The following is a 19,359-nucleotide window of genomic DNA, read 5'->3' as shown; positions in this document are numbered from 1 at the left end:
GAGAAAGGACAACTAAAACCTAGAAATCTAATTCCAGTTCTTACAGTTAACTCACTTAGGTGAGTCATTTTGTTCTTCCCATTTCAGTTTTTTTATTAGAAAGGGAAATTCTATAACTAGTACTTACTGAATAACTATTTCCTCACTGAAAAGACGAGTAAAGCTAGGTTTTTTTTTTTCTTTTTAGCAAACTAAGGTGGACTGGCAACTCTAAATTCACACAAAACAACTGTCAGATTAATCCAGTCATAGAATCATCTAGAATCAATGTTTCAAAACAACTACCACCCCCATAAGAACTAATTTAACTTCTCCGCAAACTGCTAGGATTCAAATTCTGACCCTATCACTTCTAGCTCTGTGACCTTAACCTCGTAACTTCAGCTCTTTGTGTCTCAATCTCAAATTTATAAAATGGTGATAAAAATAGTACCTTCTCAAAAAGAAAAGAAACAAAAACAAAAACCAGTATTTTCACGTAAGGTTATAAAAAATTAAATTATATTCATATAGACAGCCCGGCTTAAGAACAACGCCTGACACATTAAATAAATGCTTAATAATTGTTGGCTTAATACAATTATTTCCCTCATACTACAGCACAAACTACAGCTGTAAAAACATATCTCTTTAGGGCACCTGGGTGGCTCAGCCGGTTAAGCATGGGCCTTCAGCTCAGGTCATGATCCCAGGGTCCTGGGACTGAGCCCCACATCAGGCTCCCTGCTCAGCAGGGAGCCTGCTTCTCCCTCTCACTCTGCCACTTGTGTTGCCCATTCTCTCTCTCTCAAATAAATAAAATCTTTAAAAAAAAAAATCTCTTCAAATGAAGTTTTACTTAGAGGAAGGGATAAGGGGCTTGACCATAACATGAAGCCATGCACAATTAGATACAACCTAGACACACCAGAAGCTCCAGAGGACTCAGATAAAAAGGAATTTCAGGGTCCAACTCCAGTGCTACCCAACAGAACTTTTTATAATGATTAAAAAAAGAAAAAAGTTCTATATCTGTGTTGCCCCATACGGTAGCCGGGGGGTACACGTGATAGCTGAACACACAATATGGCTACTGTGACTGAGAACTGAATTTTAATTTTAATTAACTTAATTGTAAATTTAAATAGCCATATGCGGACAGTAGCCACCATACTGAATAGTACAGTTCCAGTCTTCTCCTTGAGCTTCTTCAGCAATAGGCCCTGTCAACCTTCCAAGCATTCATGATCCCCTCTGACTAATGCACCAAAAGTGCTTCCATATAGTAAACTCAAGTCTCTGTACCAGTGGTTTTACCCACTGGTCATTAATCTTTCCTGGGGCCTCAAAACAACTTTAATCCCCTTCAAAAGACAACAAGTGATGATGAGTAAGAGGGGAGTACAGGTGAAAGCAGAGTGACAGCTACATAGGGCTCACTTAAACTGTTCTATTTTTATATATTGAAATTTTCTATTTAAAAAATTCTAGGGGCACCTGGGTGACACAGCGGTTGAGCGTCTGCCTTCGGCTCAGGGCGTGATCCCGGCGTTCTGGGATCGAGCCCCACATCAGGCTCCTCCGCTATGAGCCTGCTTCTTCCTCTCCCACTCCCCCTGCTTGTGTTCCCTCTCTCGCTGGCTGTCTCTATCTCTGTTGAATAAATAAATAAAATCTTTAAAAAAAAATTCTTAGTATTTATTTCAAACTCACTTTATTCCTTCTCTAAGGGCTTTCAAATCTGTCTCCCTGCTTTCATTAAGTGCCTCCCCTCCATTTCTTCTGCCACACTGTGAACCACATCTTTCTACACGTACCACGTTGATAGCATCTTCTGCTTTAGCACAAACTTCCTTGCCTGGAACTTCCTCTTGTCTTCCATGGCCTCACTGAAAACTGCTCATCATTCCTCAACATTCCTCAAGATCCATTACAACCCTCCTGCTTTTTTTCAAAGTTTTTTTCCTCACCGCCCACCCACAGCAGTCATTCACTCCCTCCTCAGTGCTACCAGTTTACACTAGCTGCATGCCTGCCTTCCCTACTACACTGAGTAACCTGGAAGCAGAGATGTTTCATTCATCTTTTATTTTGATTCCAGTTAGTTAACATACGGTTAGTTTCAGGTGTACAAAATAGTGATTCAAGAATCTTTCACTTTTCAACTGTCCCAGTCTCACAGATTCAAACTTGTACCGAATTAATGAACAGTATACATACAAGCTCAACAAAATGCTGAACTGCATACTCATCCAGCACTACCCGAGACCTGCCAACAAGCACTTTTCAGCCTTAACTCGCTCGTGTAGTTTCTACCAATTTCCAAAAATGCTAATAACAGCTAAAAGTTACTGAGCACTTACTACATGCCAGGCATTGATTTAAGCACTTTACACGCACAACTCATTTAATACTCGTCATCCCCATTTCACAAAGGAAGAAACTCAAGCACAAATGAAATAGCCGGCCTTACGTTACAAAATAAGAAAGGAGCTGGGGTGCTAAATAAATTGTTGTATGACTTTGGACAAGTCACTTAAAGTGCCTCCTGTGTAAAATAAAGAGGATGAGTCATGATGATCTGAAACACAAGCTTCCAATTTTAAAATTCAGATTTGTGGGAAGGGAATAGGATGCCAAATAGAAGGAACACTAATCTGTGAAAAGAAAAAGTAATTTTAGGCATTCTCCATAAAATAGTTTGAGGGGAAATGTCAATCTTTATTCTGGTATTTCATAGCAAGCTACTACAGAAAAACATGGAAAATGTTCTCAATTAAGAAAACTAACATATGAGACAAGCTAAGTTCTACCGGTATTAATAAAAAGAAAAATAAATGAGAATTTGTTTCAATGGAAGACTTAGGCTAGATCTAAAGGATCTAAGGATAAGGATGAGGATAAATACGAGGATGTGGAAAAGCAGAAAAATGATGGAAGAGCAGGCAAGGAATGAAGGCTGAGCTCCGTACCTGCAGAGCTGGTAAGAAAGGAGACCATGCTGATTTAAATGGGTCGTGTTTTGAAGAGTTGATGGAAAACAGGACCAAAGAGATAAAATGGGGTTTTATAAAAGGTCAACAAATGTCCTGTTTTTATATGTCCCAGGGTTAAAAAATATATATACACACACACATGTGTATATATATGCAAAAAAGACTGTATGTGGCATGCAAAGCCTAACTCATGTGCCTCTTTACTAAAAAATTTGCCAACCACTAGGTTAGATCATGGAAAGCCTTAAAGGTGAAGAGAACCTTGGACTTGGGAACAGGGTGATTTCCGAACAAAAATAGAGTTTCAGTCTAATAGCAAAAGGTAGGCTAGGTTAACCTGGTGGACAAAATTAATGTGTTGCAGTAATTAAGAATAAAATGTATGACTGCCTAAAATGACTGGTCCATACACATAACTGCAGCACTCATTTCCCTAAAGTCACATGGGGCAGCAATCATTTCCTCAACTATTAATCCTTTCTCTCTGCTAGACTAATGTGTGGTAAGTCTTATTCAGTGTGTCCCAGCCCCAGGGCTATGCAGCCTCTAACATGACTAAGACAGGGAGAGTGGAAAAGTGGGTTCTGCACTAATTTTCCTACAGAAACATCGTAAGTGGTGTTTGGGTTCTTAATTCAAACCACAAATGCCTTCTCAACCCATGATATATATATAATACTTAGTTCAAACTAATTAAGGGTTACAACTGACATCTGGTAAAATAGGCAGGTGCCGAAAACTAACCACCATTTATAACACTGTTTCCAAGTTTTAAAATAAAAATCATGAACTTTTAGATGCAGACTCATTTATAAATAAATAGAACTGCCACGACTAAGGCATGGATAACTGAAGCCATTTTATGGCTACAATAATGACTGAATTGTCTTCACTGATTTTTATCAGTTTTGTCACAGAGCTATACTAGAAGCCGTGGAGCACAGTTATTAAAAGCGAAAGCTCTGAAGTCTCACAGGGTTAGAATCTCAGCTTCATCACTTCCTAGCTCTTTGACCTTGGGCAAGCTCCTTAATTTCCCTGAACCACCACTTCCTCATCTGTAAAATGGACATGCCACTACCAACCTGACAGGCTGGGCTGTTGTAAGGATTAAAGGATATATAAGTAAGGCACTTGGCACAGTTCCTGAAACACACGATAAATGCTATCATTATATACACAGAAAGTTCTCCATAAACTGTTTTCCTACATCACAGATACCTAAACTATTTTCAGAAAAAAATGGTTACTACTACCACTTACTCAGAAATGCTAGTTTTTTCCTAACACGTTTCATATAGCAAAAACAGTTTATCAATAGGGGTTCTTATTCACTAACCTTTTAGATTGGGTTAAAAATATGCAGACTTCCTATAACATTTACAGACTATAAATAACTAAATTCTGTATCTGTCACAAATGCAAATTCCTCATTTTCTTCTCCACCTGTTCATCCTAAGGAGCCTCCGAAGTACATTCCTTCATCCAGTGAAGCTAGTGACTCAAATTACTGGTCAACTGAAATAAGAAACTAATTGTAATTTTCCTTAAATCCATCACCAGGGGCTCCTGGGTGGCTCAGTTGGTTAAGCATCTCCCTCCACTTCAGGCCATGATCCCAGGGTCCTGGGATGGAGCCCCACATCGGGCTCCCTGCTCAGTGGGAGCCTGCTTCTCCCTCTGCCTCGCCTGCTGCTCCCCCTGCTTGTGCTCGTTCTCTGTCAAATAAATAAAATCTTAAAAAAAAAAAAAATCCATCGGGGCACCTGGGTGGCTCAGTCATTAAGCATCTGCCTCCGGCTCAAGGCGTGATCCCGGCGTTCTGGGATCCAGCCCCGCATCAGACTCCTCTGCTGGGAGCCTGCTTCTCCCTCTTCCACTCCCCTTGCTTGTGTTCCCTCTCTTGATGGCTGTCTCTCTCTGTCAAATAAATAAATAAAATCTTAAAAAAAAAAATCCATCACCAGTTTTCTTCTGTTCTCACTTGCATACTTTTTCAGAGATCCTAATACAACAATATTAAGTCCTCCCATTTTTGCCACTTTCTAGCTGAGTAAATTTAAACAGCTACTTAGCTTCTCTGGGTCTTAGCCTCCTCACAGGTAAAAATGGGACAGGGCAACAGATTATCTAATAGCATTGCGTGATAACCAAATTAAAAAAAAAATATATATATATATATGTTTATGTATACATGTATACATTTATATTAAATGTATATACCCAAGCAGAAAAGGAAGCTCAAGGTGGGTTCCACTCAGTAACTTTTCCCCCTCCCTTTCAATTATAATCCTACTCAGCTTTCACAAACTTAGACCACAAGGATTCTCAAACCTACTGATTTCTGTGACTAGCCAATGGCTGCCTCTAAAGCATGAGAAGGAGTAAACCATTAGCAACATACTAGACTACTCAGGGCCCCTGGCTGGCTCAGTCCATAGACCCTGGACTCTTGATCTCAGGGTTATGAGTTCAAGCCCCACATTGGACACAAAGCTTACTTAATTTTAAAAAATACTAGGGGCGCCTGGGTGGCTCAGTCCATTAAGCATCTGCCTTCGGCTCAGGTCATGATCCCGGGGTCCTGGGATCAAGCCCCTCATCAAGCTCCCTGCTCTGGGGCAGTCTGCTTCTCTCTCCCTATCCTTCTGCCTCTGCCACTCACCCAACTGGTGCTCTCACTCTCTCTCAAATAAATGAAATCTTTAAAAAAAGAAAATTTAAATTTAAAAATATTAGACTACTAAAAAAAAATACTAGACTACTCATAAGAGGGCCTATCTTCTGATGAAAACAGCATGTTTTCTTCCCCTTATCTAAGACTTCTTTCCAATATTTTACAAGAGGTAAGCATTAGCAACTCAAACATATCATGAGGAGGGGGTTTGAACTTTCTGCCTTGTCTCCCCCACTAGGAAGTAAGCTCCAGGAAGAAAAGACCTCATCTGGCTTGATTACTACGGTATCCCCAGGGCCTGGCAAATGAGATATTCAAAAGAATAGTTTAACTAAGGTATGCCTATAAAATAAATGCCATGTTCCTTTTTGAAACGACAGCTTTTCCTTGACAGAGTAAACTCGTCTGCTTAACAATGAAACGCAGGCTCATACAGTCAATAAGGAATTTACAGTTGTACAAGGCACTTGTCCCTGTCCTCAAGATGCTCTAAACCTAGAAGGCAGTGCAAATGCAGAAGCTCTTTTACTTCCAAACAAGTTAAAGCCCAAATAGTTCCTTTTCACCAAAGATGATATATGAATGGCAAACAAGCATGTCAAAAGAAGTTCAGTATTATTAGGCATTAAGGAAATGTGAATCCAAACCACAATGAAATACCACTAGACTGGCTGAAATTAAAGATTAACATACCAAGTGTTGCCAAGGAATTAGAGCAATTAAAAAATCTCATACACTGCTGAGGGGAATACAAAATAGGACAGGACTTTAACAAATAGTTTGGCAATTACTTTTAAAACTAAGTAAACACTTGTCATACAACTCAGCAATCGTATTTCTACATACTTAGCCAAGAGAAATGAAATCGTCATGACCACACAAAACCTGTACACAAATATTCACAGCAGCTTTATTCATAATAGCCAAAACTGCAAACAACTGTCCAACACTTGATGAGCAAACCGTGGGGAAAAAAACTACCATTACACGCAGTAACACAAATGAATCTCAACATTATTCTACATGAGAGAGGCCAATCACAAAAGGTTGTAAACTGTATGAGTCCATTTATATGACATTCCAGAAAAGACAAAATTACGATGACAGGAAAAAGATCAGTAATTGCCAGGGTTAGAGGAAGCCGACTGACTGATAAGAGGCACAAAGGAAACTTTCGAGTGACACTATAATTATGGTGGTGGCTTCAAGGCTCTATGTGAAAACTCAAGAGCTATACACTAAAACGGGTGAACTTCATGTAAACCATATTCTAAAATATCTAATTAAAATGCAATCTACCACTATAAGGAATAACAGTCTAGCAATCTCAGCTAAATCACAGTACACTGAGCAATACGTTTTTTAAAGTCTCTGGTGTATCATCCATCCATGTGTAACCTCCATGAGGAGGTTCTGAAGCTTACAGACCCAATATATCAACATTCTACTGGGCATCTTTTCCCAAAAGACAACCTTCTCTAAGAAACCTCTAGTGTCATGGGAGACCCCTGAGACCCTGTACTCACTGACTGTGAACCTGAAGCACTATCTGCAAGTCCTGACACAAGTTTCAGCAGCAGCACTTTAACTGCTTTAGCCTTCTCCCATATCAGCACAGTTAGCTGCAAACTTTCAAGTTTTTCCATTTCATTCATTATCTTTATCTTTAGCTGATTATCACTGATTAAACAGGTATTTTTGGTTCTCTGTCCTTCAGAATAATTCGTCCTGTCCCCAGCCATCATTTTCCAACTACTCTTTTTTAAATCTCATTTCGGGGCTCCTGGGTGGCTCAGTTGTTAAGCGTCTGCCTTCAGCTCAGGTCATGATCCCAGGGTCCTGGGATCGAGTCCCGCATAGGGCTCCCTGCTCAGCAGGAAGCCTGCTTCTCCCTCTCCCACTCCCCCTGCTTGTGTTCCCTCTCTTGTTCTCTGTCAAATAAATAAATAAAATCTTTAAAAAATAAATAAATCTCTCGTTTCCTTAAGTTTATTTAAGTAATCTCTACACCCAATGTGGGGCTTGAACTCACGACCCTGACATCAAGAGTCACATGCTCTGTTGACTGAGCCAGCCAGGTGCCTCAATCTCTTATTTCTCCCATAATTAAAGGTTTTCTTCTGATTGGCACTGTCAATACTGCTGCTGCACTTGTTGAAAATGACAGCTTTAAGAACAATAAACTAAGCTTAAACACACAGAATTTAAAAACAACAGGGATGGCTGACTATGAAATGACCATAAACAACCAACCAACCAACCAACAAAAAAAACCCACCCACCCATCTGTTGGTAGAGTTAACCCACTTTTCTTCTGGGGAGTAGCTATGCTCCTATCTGAGATCATTCTAAAGAGAAAATTTGTAAGAGAAGAAGCTGCCGCACTTAAACACAAGGCACTACGTACTCAATACCACAGGAAGGGTACCTGCCAAAAGCTACAGCAACACAGGAGAAACCACATTTTCCCAAGGTAAATATGGTAAGATACTACAAGAGAAGATCAGGGCTAAGCCATTAAAGACCTCTGTTTAAGAGGATGAGAGGACTACATTGGCGTAATTTGATTTATGCTGGAGAATAAATACAGTGTACACAGTCTGCAGAGGGACCTGGCTATCAGGCCAAACAGTCTGGATTTGATTCAGCTAGTAATGAGAGCCGCTAAAAGTTTCTCAGTAGAAAGGGAGCAAATGAAAGATGTTTGGGGGAGATTCTTATGGCCATGGAGTATGGAAGAAGTATCTGGACATGGAGAGACCAACTGGGAAGCTTGCTAAGCTCCAGTCAGCAGATTACCTCTGGTACCCGTGGTACAAAGACTCACCTCACCTCCTCTATCCACATTTCTTCCCTAAGGCCAAATGAAATCTCAGAATCCTCTACATAGGGCGCCTGGGTGGCTCAGTCAGTTAAGTGTCTGCCTTCAGCTCAGGTCATGATCCCAGGGTCCTGGGATCAAGTCCCCCATCGGGCTCCCTGCTCAGCCGGGAGTCTGCTTCTCCCTCCACCCTTCTCCCACTTGTTCTCTCAAATAAATAAATCATTAAAAAAAAGAATCCTCTACGTAACACTTCAATCAATCAGAATTGGCACATAAGGTAAAACTTACTTGCCATGTAGGATGAGCATCAGAAATGGATAGTCACAGAAGGAAAAGAATCTCTGGCAGAAACAGTAGAGGAACTTTAAAACTAAAGAGGGCACCTGGGTGGCTCAGTCGGTTAAGCGTCCGACTCCTGGTTTCAGCTCAGGTCATGCTTTTGGGGTCGTGGGATTAAGCCCCGAGTCAGGTCAGGCTCTGCACAGAGTATGCTTGAGATTCTCTCTCTCCCTCTGCTCCTTCCCCCTCATGTGCTCTCTCTTTCTCAAATAAATAAATCTTTAAAAAAAAAAAAAAAGAGGACTGAAGACACACTTTCACTTCAAACGTGACAGAACAAAAAAGAGCAAAAGTAGAGTAGAGCCTTTGCTATCTGGGAACTCTGCAGAAGTGATTTTTTTCTCTGGATAGGTGAATCTTAGACTACTGAAAAAACACCAGATTTTGAAAACAAGTCTCAAGAAATATGTTATATTAGGGGCGCCTGGGTGGCCCAGTCGGTTAAGTGTCTGTCTTCAGTTTGGGCTGTGATCCCAGGGCTCCACAGATCAGGAAGTCCGTTTCTCCCTCTTCCTCTGCTCTACCACTCCATGCACATGTGCTCTAATAAAATTTTTTTTTAAATGTTATTTGTATCACTATATTGTACACCTGAAACTAATATTACACTGTAGATTAACTAACTGGACTTTAAATAAATTTTTAAAGATGTTATCCTAGAAAGAAAAGGGAACAAGATTCTAAAGCCAGCTATCCAGCCAGTGATGAGAGAACTCTGGTAAATAAGCTGTGGCCTTGGTTTCCTTACCTGTAAAGAAAAATGAGAACTAAATATCCACCAGGGCCACTTTCCAACTCCAAATCTGTATGACTCTAAAATACTGAGTGCTTACTATGTACCAAGAATGGAATGTAATAAAAAATTCAGTATCTCACTTTTTAAGGATGGTAAAAAAAGATTCTCCTTTTTAAATAAGATTTAACTGGGGCACCTGGGTGGCTCAGTCGGTTAAGCGGCTGCCTCCACCACAGGTCATGATCCCAGGCCCTCCATCAGGCTCTCTACTCAGCAGGGAGCCCGATTCTCCGAACTCTGTGTGCTGCTCCCCCCACTTGTTTTCTTTCTCTTTCTGTCAAATAAATAAAATCTTTTTAAAAAATTTATTTAAATAGATTTAATTTTTTGAGAAAGTGAGAGAGAACATGTGCATGGGCACACGTGAACCTGAGTTGGGGAGGGGCAGAGGGAAAGAGAATCTCAAGCAGGCTCCCCACTGAGCACAGAGCCCCATGCAGGACTCAATCCCAGGACCCTGGGATCACGACCTGAGCTAAAGGCAGATGCTTAACTGACTGAGCCACCTAGGCACCCTATGTAGACGACAACAACGACAACTCAATCCCAGAACCCTGAGATCATGACCTGAGCTGAAACCAAGAGTTGCACACTCAACTGACTGAGGCACCCAGGCGCCCCTTCTCCTTTTAACAAAGAAACTGAGCCTAAGAGTGAGTGACCTGCCACAATTATTCAAACAGCTTACCTCTTCCCAAGTGCCAACGACTGTTTCAACAGATTGGGACACAGCAGTGAACAAAATCAAGTTTCTGCCTTCACGGAGCTTAAATTTTAGTTACGAAGAGTGAACCCTGATTCTAGCCTATACTGGGGTTACCAGATAAAATAAAGGATGCCCCATTAAATTTGAATTTCAAATACATGAATAATTTTGTTCCATGCAATTTGGGACATATTTATACTTTAATATTAGTCACCATTGATCAGAAATTCAAGTTCAGCTGGGCATCCTGTATTTTTATTTGCTAACTCTGGCAACCCTATCAGAGACTTAACTGTAAAACCCTTCCTCAATCCTTTTAGTGCATCTCAGTGCCTCTAAATTAGTGACTTCACTACATCAACAAAATATTACAGTTTACATCACAACACAGTATATATATGTTAACTCAAACAGGTCTTTAAAACAATTCTTACCTCAATGCAATGCATTCTAGTATCTTCTATTCTTTTTCATTTTTCTAAAAATGCTTGTCATGACCCACTAAAATGACTTTTACAATTTATGAAGGGGTCATGACCTACAGTTTGAAAAATACTTCTTTGAAAAATATGAAAAACAATTTACCTTTGTGTTGAGTAACTATCATGAGCACATCAACTAACTATATTGTGCTATAAAATAGTAATGCCTCAGGTCTACCAAGGCACGCAGCTCTCACCTTAGAGTCAAATGGTATACTTTGAGTTCTTGAGTCTGTTTTTTTATAATTCTCCAATCTCTTAACTTTCTGTCATGCTATTAGTATTTCTCATTGCCGTCAATATGTTTGTCTCTAAAAGTTTTACCTTTCTGGGGCACCTGGGTGGCTCAGTCTGATAAGCGGTCTTTTTTTTTTTTTTTTAAAGATTTTATTTATTCGACAGAGATAGAGACAGCCAGCGAGAGAGGGAACACAAGCAGGGGGAGTGGGAGAGGAAGAAGCAGGCTCATAGCAGAGGAGCCCGATGTGGGGCTCGATCCCACAACGCCGGGATCACGCCCTGAGCCAAAGGCAAACGCCCAACCGCTGTGCCACCCAGGCACCCCAAGCGGTCTGACTCTTGATTTCAGCTCAGGTCACGATCTCAGGGTGCACTCAGAGTCTGCTTGTCCCTCTCCCTCCCTCTCTCTCATGCTCTGTCTCTTTCTCTCAAATAAATAAATAAACTCCTTAACAATTAAGTAAAAGTTTTACTTTCCTACTGCTGGCAATCTGTGAATCAAAAATGCATTATGTAAAATCACGTGTAAAGTAAAAGCAATAAACTCTGAAAGCGGCCCTGAAGAGCTCCCCCTTTCTGTAATCTACACAAACTTCAATGTAAAACCAGGTATTTTCAAGTGTGTTTCAGGAATGAAAATAGGTTAACTACACAATGTCCACAAAAATGATTTTTGAGCCCCAAAGGAAAAATGCACAATTTGGTTCAAAACAAGCCTTTTCCTTCTTTTTAAACAAAACTATAATCAAGATTAATTCTGACTATTCACAAGATTACTAAGATGTTTAATGATTCATAAAACACAGTAAGAACATAAAGTGGCAAGCAAAAATATCTGACCAAATAACTGTTAGATAAAGCCGCTCGAAGTGATACTTTCAAGTACAACATTCTGAAGTTCTTATACGCTTAATAAAAATCAGCCACATTCATTTATAAGTACATTGCAGACAAGTTTCATACCACAAACTGATGGGATTTACAAAGAAGCCATTATAAAATGCCATTTTATCCAGTTCCCAAAATGCAGTTAGCTATTAATCATGGCATGAAATTGCTATTTTATGGCCACTTCAAGGCTCATAATATAAGCAATCTACATTAGAATATTTTTAAATTAAAAGTAATTTCTGATTTTCACATGACAACAACTGCAAATAATTTTCAGCAAATAAAATCTAAGGTTAATAGTTGTGGCAAATTTTCATAAGAAACTCCAAATTCATAACAATACTAAACTATTAAAAATAATAAAATCAAGGACTTAACATTTAAGTATATTTCATGCCACATATGTACAAAATTACTTGTATCTTCAAAAAGATAAAGAACTAGACCTATTTTACTGAGTCAAACTCAAGGTTACAAAAAGATACCCTGAAGGTCAAGGACTGTCTGTGGTTGTTATATTCTTTAAAATACACAGCATAACCTTTTTTATGTCTACGTTTGCATTTATTTAAAGAGAGAAATATTGGGGCGCCTGGGTGGCTCAGTCGTTAAGCATCTGCCTTCGGCTTGGGGTGTGATCCTGGAGTCCTGGGATCGAGCCCTGCATCAGGCTCCCTGCTCTGCTGGGAACCCGCTTCTTCCTCTCCCATTCCCCCTGCTTGTGTTCCCTCTCTCACTGGCTGTCAAATAAATAAAATCTTAAAAAATAAATAAATAAAAATAAAGAGAGAAATATTATAAAATTCTACAAATAAGTTGCTTTGGGCAAGTCCCCTAACTTCTCAAAGCTTAGGGTATTTTCCCTTCTATTTTAAGATAAGATTTTGTTATTTCTTCCTGCTCTGAAAGTCTACAGTTTAAGGAGGAAAATATTTTAAAATATATACTCTTGAAGCCGAAAGAGTATGTACCATATGATTCCTTTTTGTTTATTCTATATATGTTCACAAAGAGTCTGAAAAGACAAGCTCCAAACTTCCAACAGTCGTTATATCAAAGGAAAGATTATGGATGATTTTAAAGGAGCTTTGGCTTTGTTTTTTGGTCCTCTGTACTCTTTTCTAAATGAGTATTTAAAACTGTTTTTCAAATTATGAGACAGAACTTTCACAGTACCTGTACAAAGACAGTTTCTCTATTAAATTTTATTTTTTAAAAAGATTTATTCATTTTTGCGTGCGTACGAGAGCGAGTGAGCACAAGAGAGAGCATGCGCTCAAGCGAGGGGGAGGAGCAGAACGAGAAGCAGACTCCCCGCCGAGCAGGGAGCCCTACTCAGGGCTCGATCCCAGGACCCTGGAATCATGACCTGAGACGAAGGCACACATTTAACCAACTGAGCCACCCAGGAACCCCCTCTATTAATTTGAAGAATAAATCTGTTCTGTTGAGTCAACATGGATGGACTTACAGGGTATTATGCTAAGTGAAAGTAAGTCAGACTGAGAAAGACAAATACCATGATTCTACTCTTACATGAAATCTTAAAAAAAAAAAAAAGAATAAACAAAAAGCAGAATCAGAACTATAAATACAGAGAACAAACTGATGGTTGTGGAGGGTGGGGGAGCAAACTGGGTTAAGGGGAGAGGGAGATAAAGTCAGTCACGAGAATAAAAAGTAGAGCAGAAGGAATATAATCAATGATATTTTAATAGTGATGTATTGGGACAGATGATAGCTATACTTGTGGTAAACATAGCATAATGCATAAACTTGTCCAATCACTAAGTTGTACACCTCAAACTAATGTAATATTATGTGTCAACTATACTCAAAAAAATAACAAAGGTAAAAAAAAAAAAAAAAGAAGAAATCTGTTCTGGACACTGGTTCAAGTACATTTTTTTTTTAAGATTTTATTTATTTATTCGACAGAGAGAGCCAGCGAGAGAGGGAACACAAGCAGGGGGAGTGGGAGAGGAAGAAGCAGGCTCCCAGTGGTGGAGCCTGATGTGGGGCTCAATCCCATAACGCCGGGATCACGCCCTGAGCCGAAGGCAGACGCTTAACGACTGAGCCACCCAGGCGCCCCTCAAGTACATCTTTTACCTCCACTGTACCACAAGCAGCTTAAGATCCGTGAAAATCCACAACCACGTTCTATACATATCTTCGTGTCACAAAGCCTGAAAACTTATATATATATTACATATATTATATATAAAATAGACAAAAAAATCTCTTGAATTAATTGGTGTTTTAAATAACAGGAAAGTGGTTTATGACACCACTGCCTACAAAATTGCAAATCTGCTTTGTTTGGCAAGCACCTCAAGGGAGACTACTACTATTCTATGTAGAACATTTATCTTCAAAAGCAGAAGAAATTCTTTTTCAGTAGAAAAACATACTTTAAGGATAGCAAAAAACACATCAAGATACAGCTCAACGCATCATAAGTAACGCTAGTAAAGGTTACACGTTCAAAAGTGCCTACGTTACAGATTCTGGATTAGATGCTACAACCTTTCAAAGATGATACCAGCTTCACATTCACTGATGAGTAAATTTTCTGATAAAAACATCCCTGTTTTTGAAGTCTAACATCTAAGCAGGCAAAAAGACCTCAAGAGGAAAGAGCACCTTTTATTTTAGTAACACTCTTGCTAAAATATGAAAAAGACCACTGTATTAACCTCGTAAAATCCCGGTATGGTAACAGTCATAAATGACCCAGATGTGCTTCAAAAACAAAACAAGTACTTTCACTTGATACAGTAGCAGGTAGGCCTGTTAATGAACTATACTGCAGCTGAAGTTAGCACAATCATTTGAAATAGCTACAAAAACAGAGTGTTGTTCAGGCTCAACTCCTTATATATCAAAACACTATCACTATCAATCCAAAACAGAAAATTACAATTCCAGGAAAAAAATCTTCTAAGAACTCAGAATCTGTTTCAAGGTATAAAAACACACTTTGCCACGTGAAAGTAAATTCTAACACAGCTGTAGCTACACAGGACCAAAAAAAAAAAAAAAAAAAAGATTCTCCTTCAAGTTGAAACATATGGCTATTAAATAGCTATGAGTTAACATTCCCTGTGTTAAATTTGTAAAATTTTAACCATCTAATTAGACATGGAAAATACAAACTTACATTTAACCAAAAAAGGAATTCCATGACTGACACCATTAATGTTTTGACTTTTCAAAATGCAAAATCTTTAAGCAACTACAGGATTACTTTTTTGACAAAGATTTGATGTAGGTTTTTGCCCAATTCAAAAAAACCTATTTTCTCTAGGTACTTAGAATGAAAATTAAGGCAATTAGGTTACAATATATAAGTCCAACAGAAAAAAATGTACAGCTTTTAATAGCCATCTACAGCTTACCTCTGATGACCTCAATGTCAATTAACTTTTTTGGTCCAACTGCAAATGTGGTTATTATCAATACCCACATAAAAGAATAAATTAACAAAGGATGACAGAGTTTAAACCTTATAAATTACAAATGAGGCCATATGACTAATTAATCTAGAGAAAAGCAAATGGCTAACTACCTCACCATCAAAACTTTGCTCAAATGTTACCTCAAAGAAGCCTCCCCAATCCATTTAAAACTGCAACCCACTCCCTTCCCCCACATTCCCGTATTATACCCTTAATCTGCTCTCCTCTAATCCCATAGCTTTTACTTAATATTATATATAGTTTGCTAATTTAATGTCTCATTTATTGTCTGGTTAATCATTTTAGAATGGAAACACCAGGAGAGCAGCTATCTTCGTTTTATTCATTGGTACATCCAAGCCCTTGTAACTGCCTATACATAGATTTTCAATAAATTTATATGTTCAATGGTGTCGATGTTTCAGGCTCTTCCAGAAGATATTTAATTTAGAGAGATAAATGTCTCGCAGATATTTAAGTGAAAACTTACACTAAACCGCAGCATAATTTCCAAGTTGCAATTCCTTAAGAAGCAGTAAAAGTACTAAGCTGAAAATGACTAAAATAAGAAGTTTTTACTCACATTTAATCCTGTATCCAAAGAAATTCTAATGCTGTATTATTTAGGATTAGGAATAGGTAACAGAATGGGTAAACCCATTATTTTTTTAGATAGAAAAGGGAATGTGGGAGGGGAAGAGCTAGTGATAATTCCCAACAGTGCCATGAAATTATATAAAAGTTAACAAAAATGACTTGGTCACAAGCTAACGGCTAATAAAAAAATACTTTTAGATGAATGAGGGAGATTAACAACAACAACAAAAGCTTCAGAACAAGTTTCTCAGGACTTTCATTCCTCTACTTTGTAGAAGTATGAGCACAATAGTTAAACCATGTATCCTCATTAGTGTTAACAGTTACTGTTTTCAAAGCATCTTCCCTTACATTATTTCATTAAGTCCTCAGAGAAACCAAATTCAAACTCAAGTATAAATAATCAGGTAGCTAACAAAAGCACTTAATAATGCATTCACTTGACAGTAAGTGCAACTTTTCCCTTGAAAATCCCCCACAGTGTTTGACAAAGAAACCATTCTATAGAAGAGCCACCTTCTTGGCAATGGAAACTAAAACAAGTCTTCTGAAGAGTAATATGGCACAGCTAGTAAGAGCCATAAAAATCTTAAAGCCCTTTGACCCGGTAAAACCACTCCTGGGAACTTTCTCTAAGGCAATAATTAGACTAAAGCCAAAAGCTATTAGTATAAAGATGTTTACTGCACCACTATCTATAATAGTAAAAATGTGGAAACCCAAATCCCAACAATAGTTGAATGGTTAACCAAAAACCCAAAAAAAAATGTAAAATACAATGCTAAAGAGGAAAAAAAAAATCACAAAATAACACACACAATCATTAAAGTTACATAAAATGAAAAGGTAAAAGGCAAAAAAAAGATTTTGATTAACAGACTTTAATATTATGGGTATGTTGTTCTAAGAGAAAACAGTCATCTTCTAAAACATATATGATAATTTAAGGCAGGATAAATTTCTGAAAGCCATGAATAACCACTATTTTAAAAAAAGTCAAACATGATGAAATGTTATTTAAAGAAGACATGTGAATTTCTAGACTTTCAAGAATATTTTACTATCACTAAACACATCAAACCCAATGCTGCATTTTCTTTCTTCACCCTTGGCCTCAGAGACTTATTTTAACTGCTGATACACACAAACATATGTGAGGAGACTCTAGAAATTGTAACCAGTTTACAAAGAATCCAGTAGCAGTGGTTCAAAATCCAAAGAACTCTACAAGTACATTAAAGATCTATATAAGAATAGAAGGTACACATTATATGAATTCAATAAACAGAACTTCGCATGTATCAAAAAGAACAAAGGCCAGAATTTATGTCTCAAAAGAAATAACCTAAAGCAAGGAAGAATTTAAATTAACCTTAAATGTTTGTAAAGCCTCAAAGAACAGAAAAAGATGTTTGGTACTAAAACATTCCAAATATTTCTGATCACTCAAGCCACTCTGGAACAAATTCTTTATTATAATTTTTAAGCCTAAGGAGAGCCGAGGCAACTTAAAAGCCTGAGTTTTAATTTCTAATTATTTGAACAAGTTGAATATATCTGCAAAATTCCTATGATACTTAAGGGAAAAAAAAAACCGAAGATCCTTTTCTATAAAAATCATGTACAAAATTTTTCCATTTTTCACTGTGGGTGCCACTGAAAAAGGGAAAATGAAGTTACAGAATCCTAAGTGGAAAAAGCTGGGAAAATAAGCACTTTTATCTGAACTAGCTGGGGTAAGGTTAACGTTTGTGGGTGGCTCAGAGAAGGGGCAACTGTGGAGGAGAGGTAGGGTAGAAGTAAAAAAAAAACAATGTTCGCCCTTCCCCCCTTGAAAGCAGCAGAATTCCTTAAAAATCAGCTCTGATTCGTCTTGACGGGTAACTTCTCCTGCCATAAATGAAAATTCTTTGGAAATGGACTGCTGAAAACCTGTTTTCAAAAAGAAAACTCAGTGCATGAAAAAAAAGAAAAATCCCCGTATCCCACCTTCCAAAGCCCAGGATGTCTATTTCAGGAGGACCCTCGTCATGGACTCTGCCAACCCCGCCTAGGCCTAAGGGAGGCAAGGCAGTGCTGAACACGGATGGGCTCGGGGCACAGGGGAAAGGGACTTGCGTGCCCTTGGTGAGCTCTGGCGGCACTCCCCAAGTTAAGGACACTGGCCACAATGGAATGGAGTCTATTGACATTTGCTGCCCCGTTTGAACACTAAGCATTTTCTTAGTTCGTGAAATACGAACTGACAACCCCCCCCCACACACACACACCCCCAACAGGCCTTCCCGCACAAACACACCCTCCAAAGTCAGACCCGGGTAGCTGACACAACACAGGGCCCCCAGTCCCTAGCACAAACCTAGGCTTATGGGGGAAGAGGAGGAGACGACGCAAGTAAACACCCGCATTTCTGCCTTCAGGAACCCCACCATATCCCCTGCTGCAATCCCTCCCCCCTCGAAATTTTAAAAATTGGGGCGGGGGTTGGGGAAAATGCGCAGCTGCCCGCTCCTTGCCACCACCATCCCCCTATATCCCCAATCTGGCCTGGACTTCTGACGCACGCCTGGGTCCGGCCCTCGCCCACCACTATTCAAAGGCGCCTTCTCCTCGGCGGCCTCAGAACAGCATTGCGGATCGGCCACCACCCGCGGCAGAGAGGCCTTGCGGGGGAAGGAGGGAGGCCGGGAGGGGGCCGGGCACTCCCCACCCCTTCCTCAGGTGGGGGAGGGCGGAACGCTGCGGGAGACTCTGCACAGAGCCCGACGATTCCAGGAGTTCTGGAGCCCCCGCCGCCGCCTCAGATTAAAATGGGGAGGAAAGCGGGGGGCCACTACCCACCTACCCCAATCCGGTTCTTCAACCTTTCCCAAGGCAGGGGAATGGGGTCGTCACGCACACTAGACAAACCCTAAGGATTCCAGATGAGCCCCGTGGCTGCCCCTTTAACGGAGGGGGGTACGCTGCCCTAACTTTCCCCCTCCCTCGTTATTCCCCAAAGGGGGAGTTGGCAAGTTTCGGGAGATTGAACCAAAACCTAAAGACCATTCCACGTTCACATTTAAAAGGGGGGGGGAGGGGACGCTGCCCAAGCATCCCCTCCATGTTGGGGTTAAAAGAGGAACAGGGGCTGACAAATGGTGAGACCTATGAATCCCTCCCGAACACTTAAATGGAGAGGGGGAGGCTGCCCAGTCCTTCCATCTTGACCGTTTGGGGGAGGGGGGAGGGATGTTGCAGAAGGCTGGACACAATCTGACATTCCCCGAGGGATCCCGCAGCGCCCCCCACCCAAACCCCCGGGCTCTAGAGGGGAGCGGGAGCCCCACCCCCACTGCGGGCCCCCAGCCCACCCCACCAAGCCAGGCCGG

The 19,359-nt window shown here is 39.9% G+C and overlaps 1 protein-coding gene across 23 annotated transcripts in view; it reads right to left on the bottom strand.

Annotated features, from left to right (window-relative positions):
• The window catches only part of ATXN2 (ataxin 2), a 118,028-nt gene that overhangs the window by 97,664 nt on the left and 1,005 nt on the right, over positions 1 to 19,359 (bottom strand). The window contains exon 1 of one of the 23 annotated variants that reach the window (XR_008957020.1): positions 4,742 to 13,478. The exons of 21 other annotated variants lie outside the window; for them this stretch is intronic. Coding sequence is in view for 1 of the 2 variants with exons in the window: in XM_048221659.2 (XP_048077616.1) it covers positions 4,742 to 4,758 (17 nt within the window). In the remaining variant the exon portion in view is untranslated. Of the gene's footprint in view, positions 1 to 4,741; positions 13,479 to 19,359 lie in introns of those variants that run through there. One more of the 23 variants, XM_048221659.2, reaches the window with a different exon arrangement.

Source organism: Ursus arctos, unplaced genomic scaffold, assembly GCF_023065955.2.
Source record: "Ursus arctos isolate Adak ecotype North America unplaced genomic scaffold, UrsArc2.0 scaffold_34, whole genome shotgun sequence".
Taxonomy (NCBI): domain Eukaryota; kingdom Metazoa; phylum Chordata; class Mammalia; order Carnivora; family Ursidae; genus Ursus; species Ursus arctos.
Note: the sequence above shows the minus strand (reverse complement) of the source record. Positions and strands in the feature narration are given on the sequence as shown.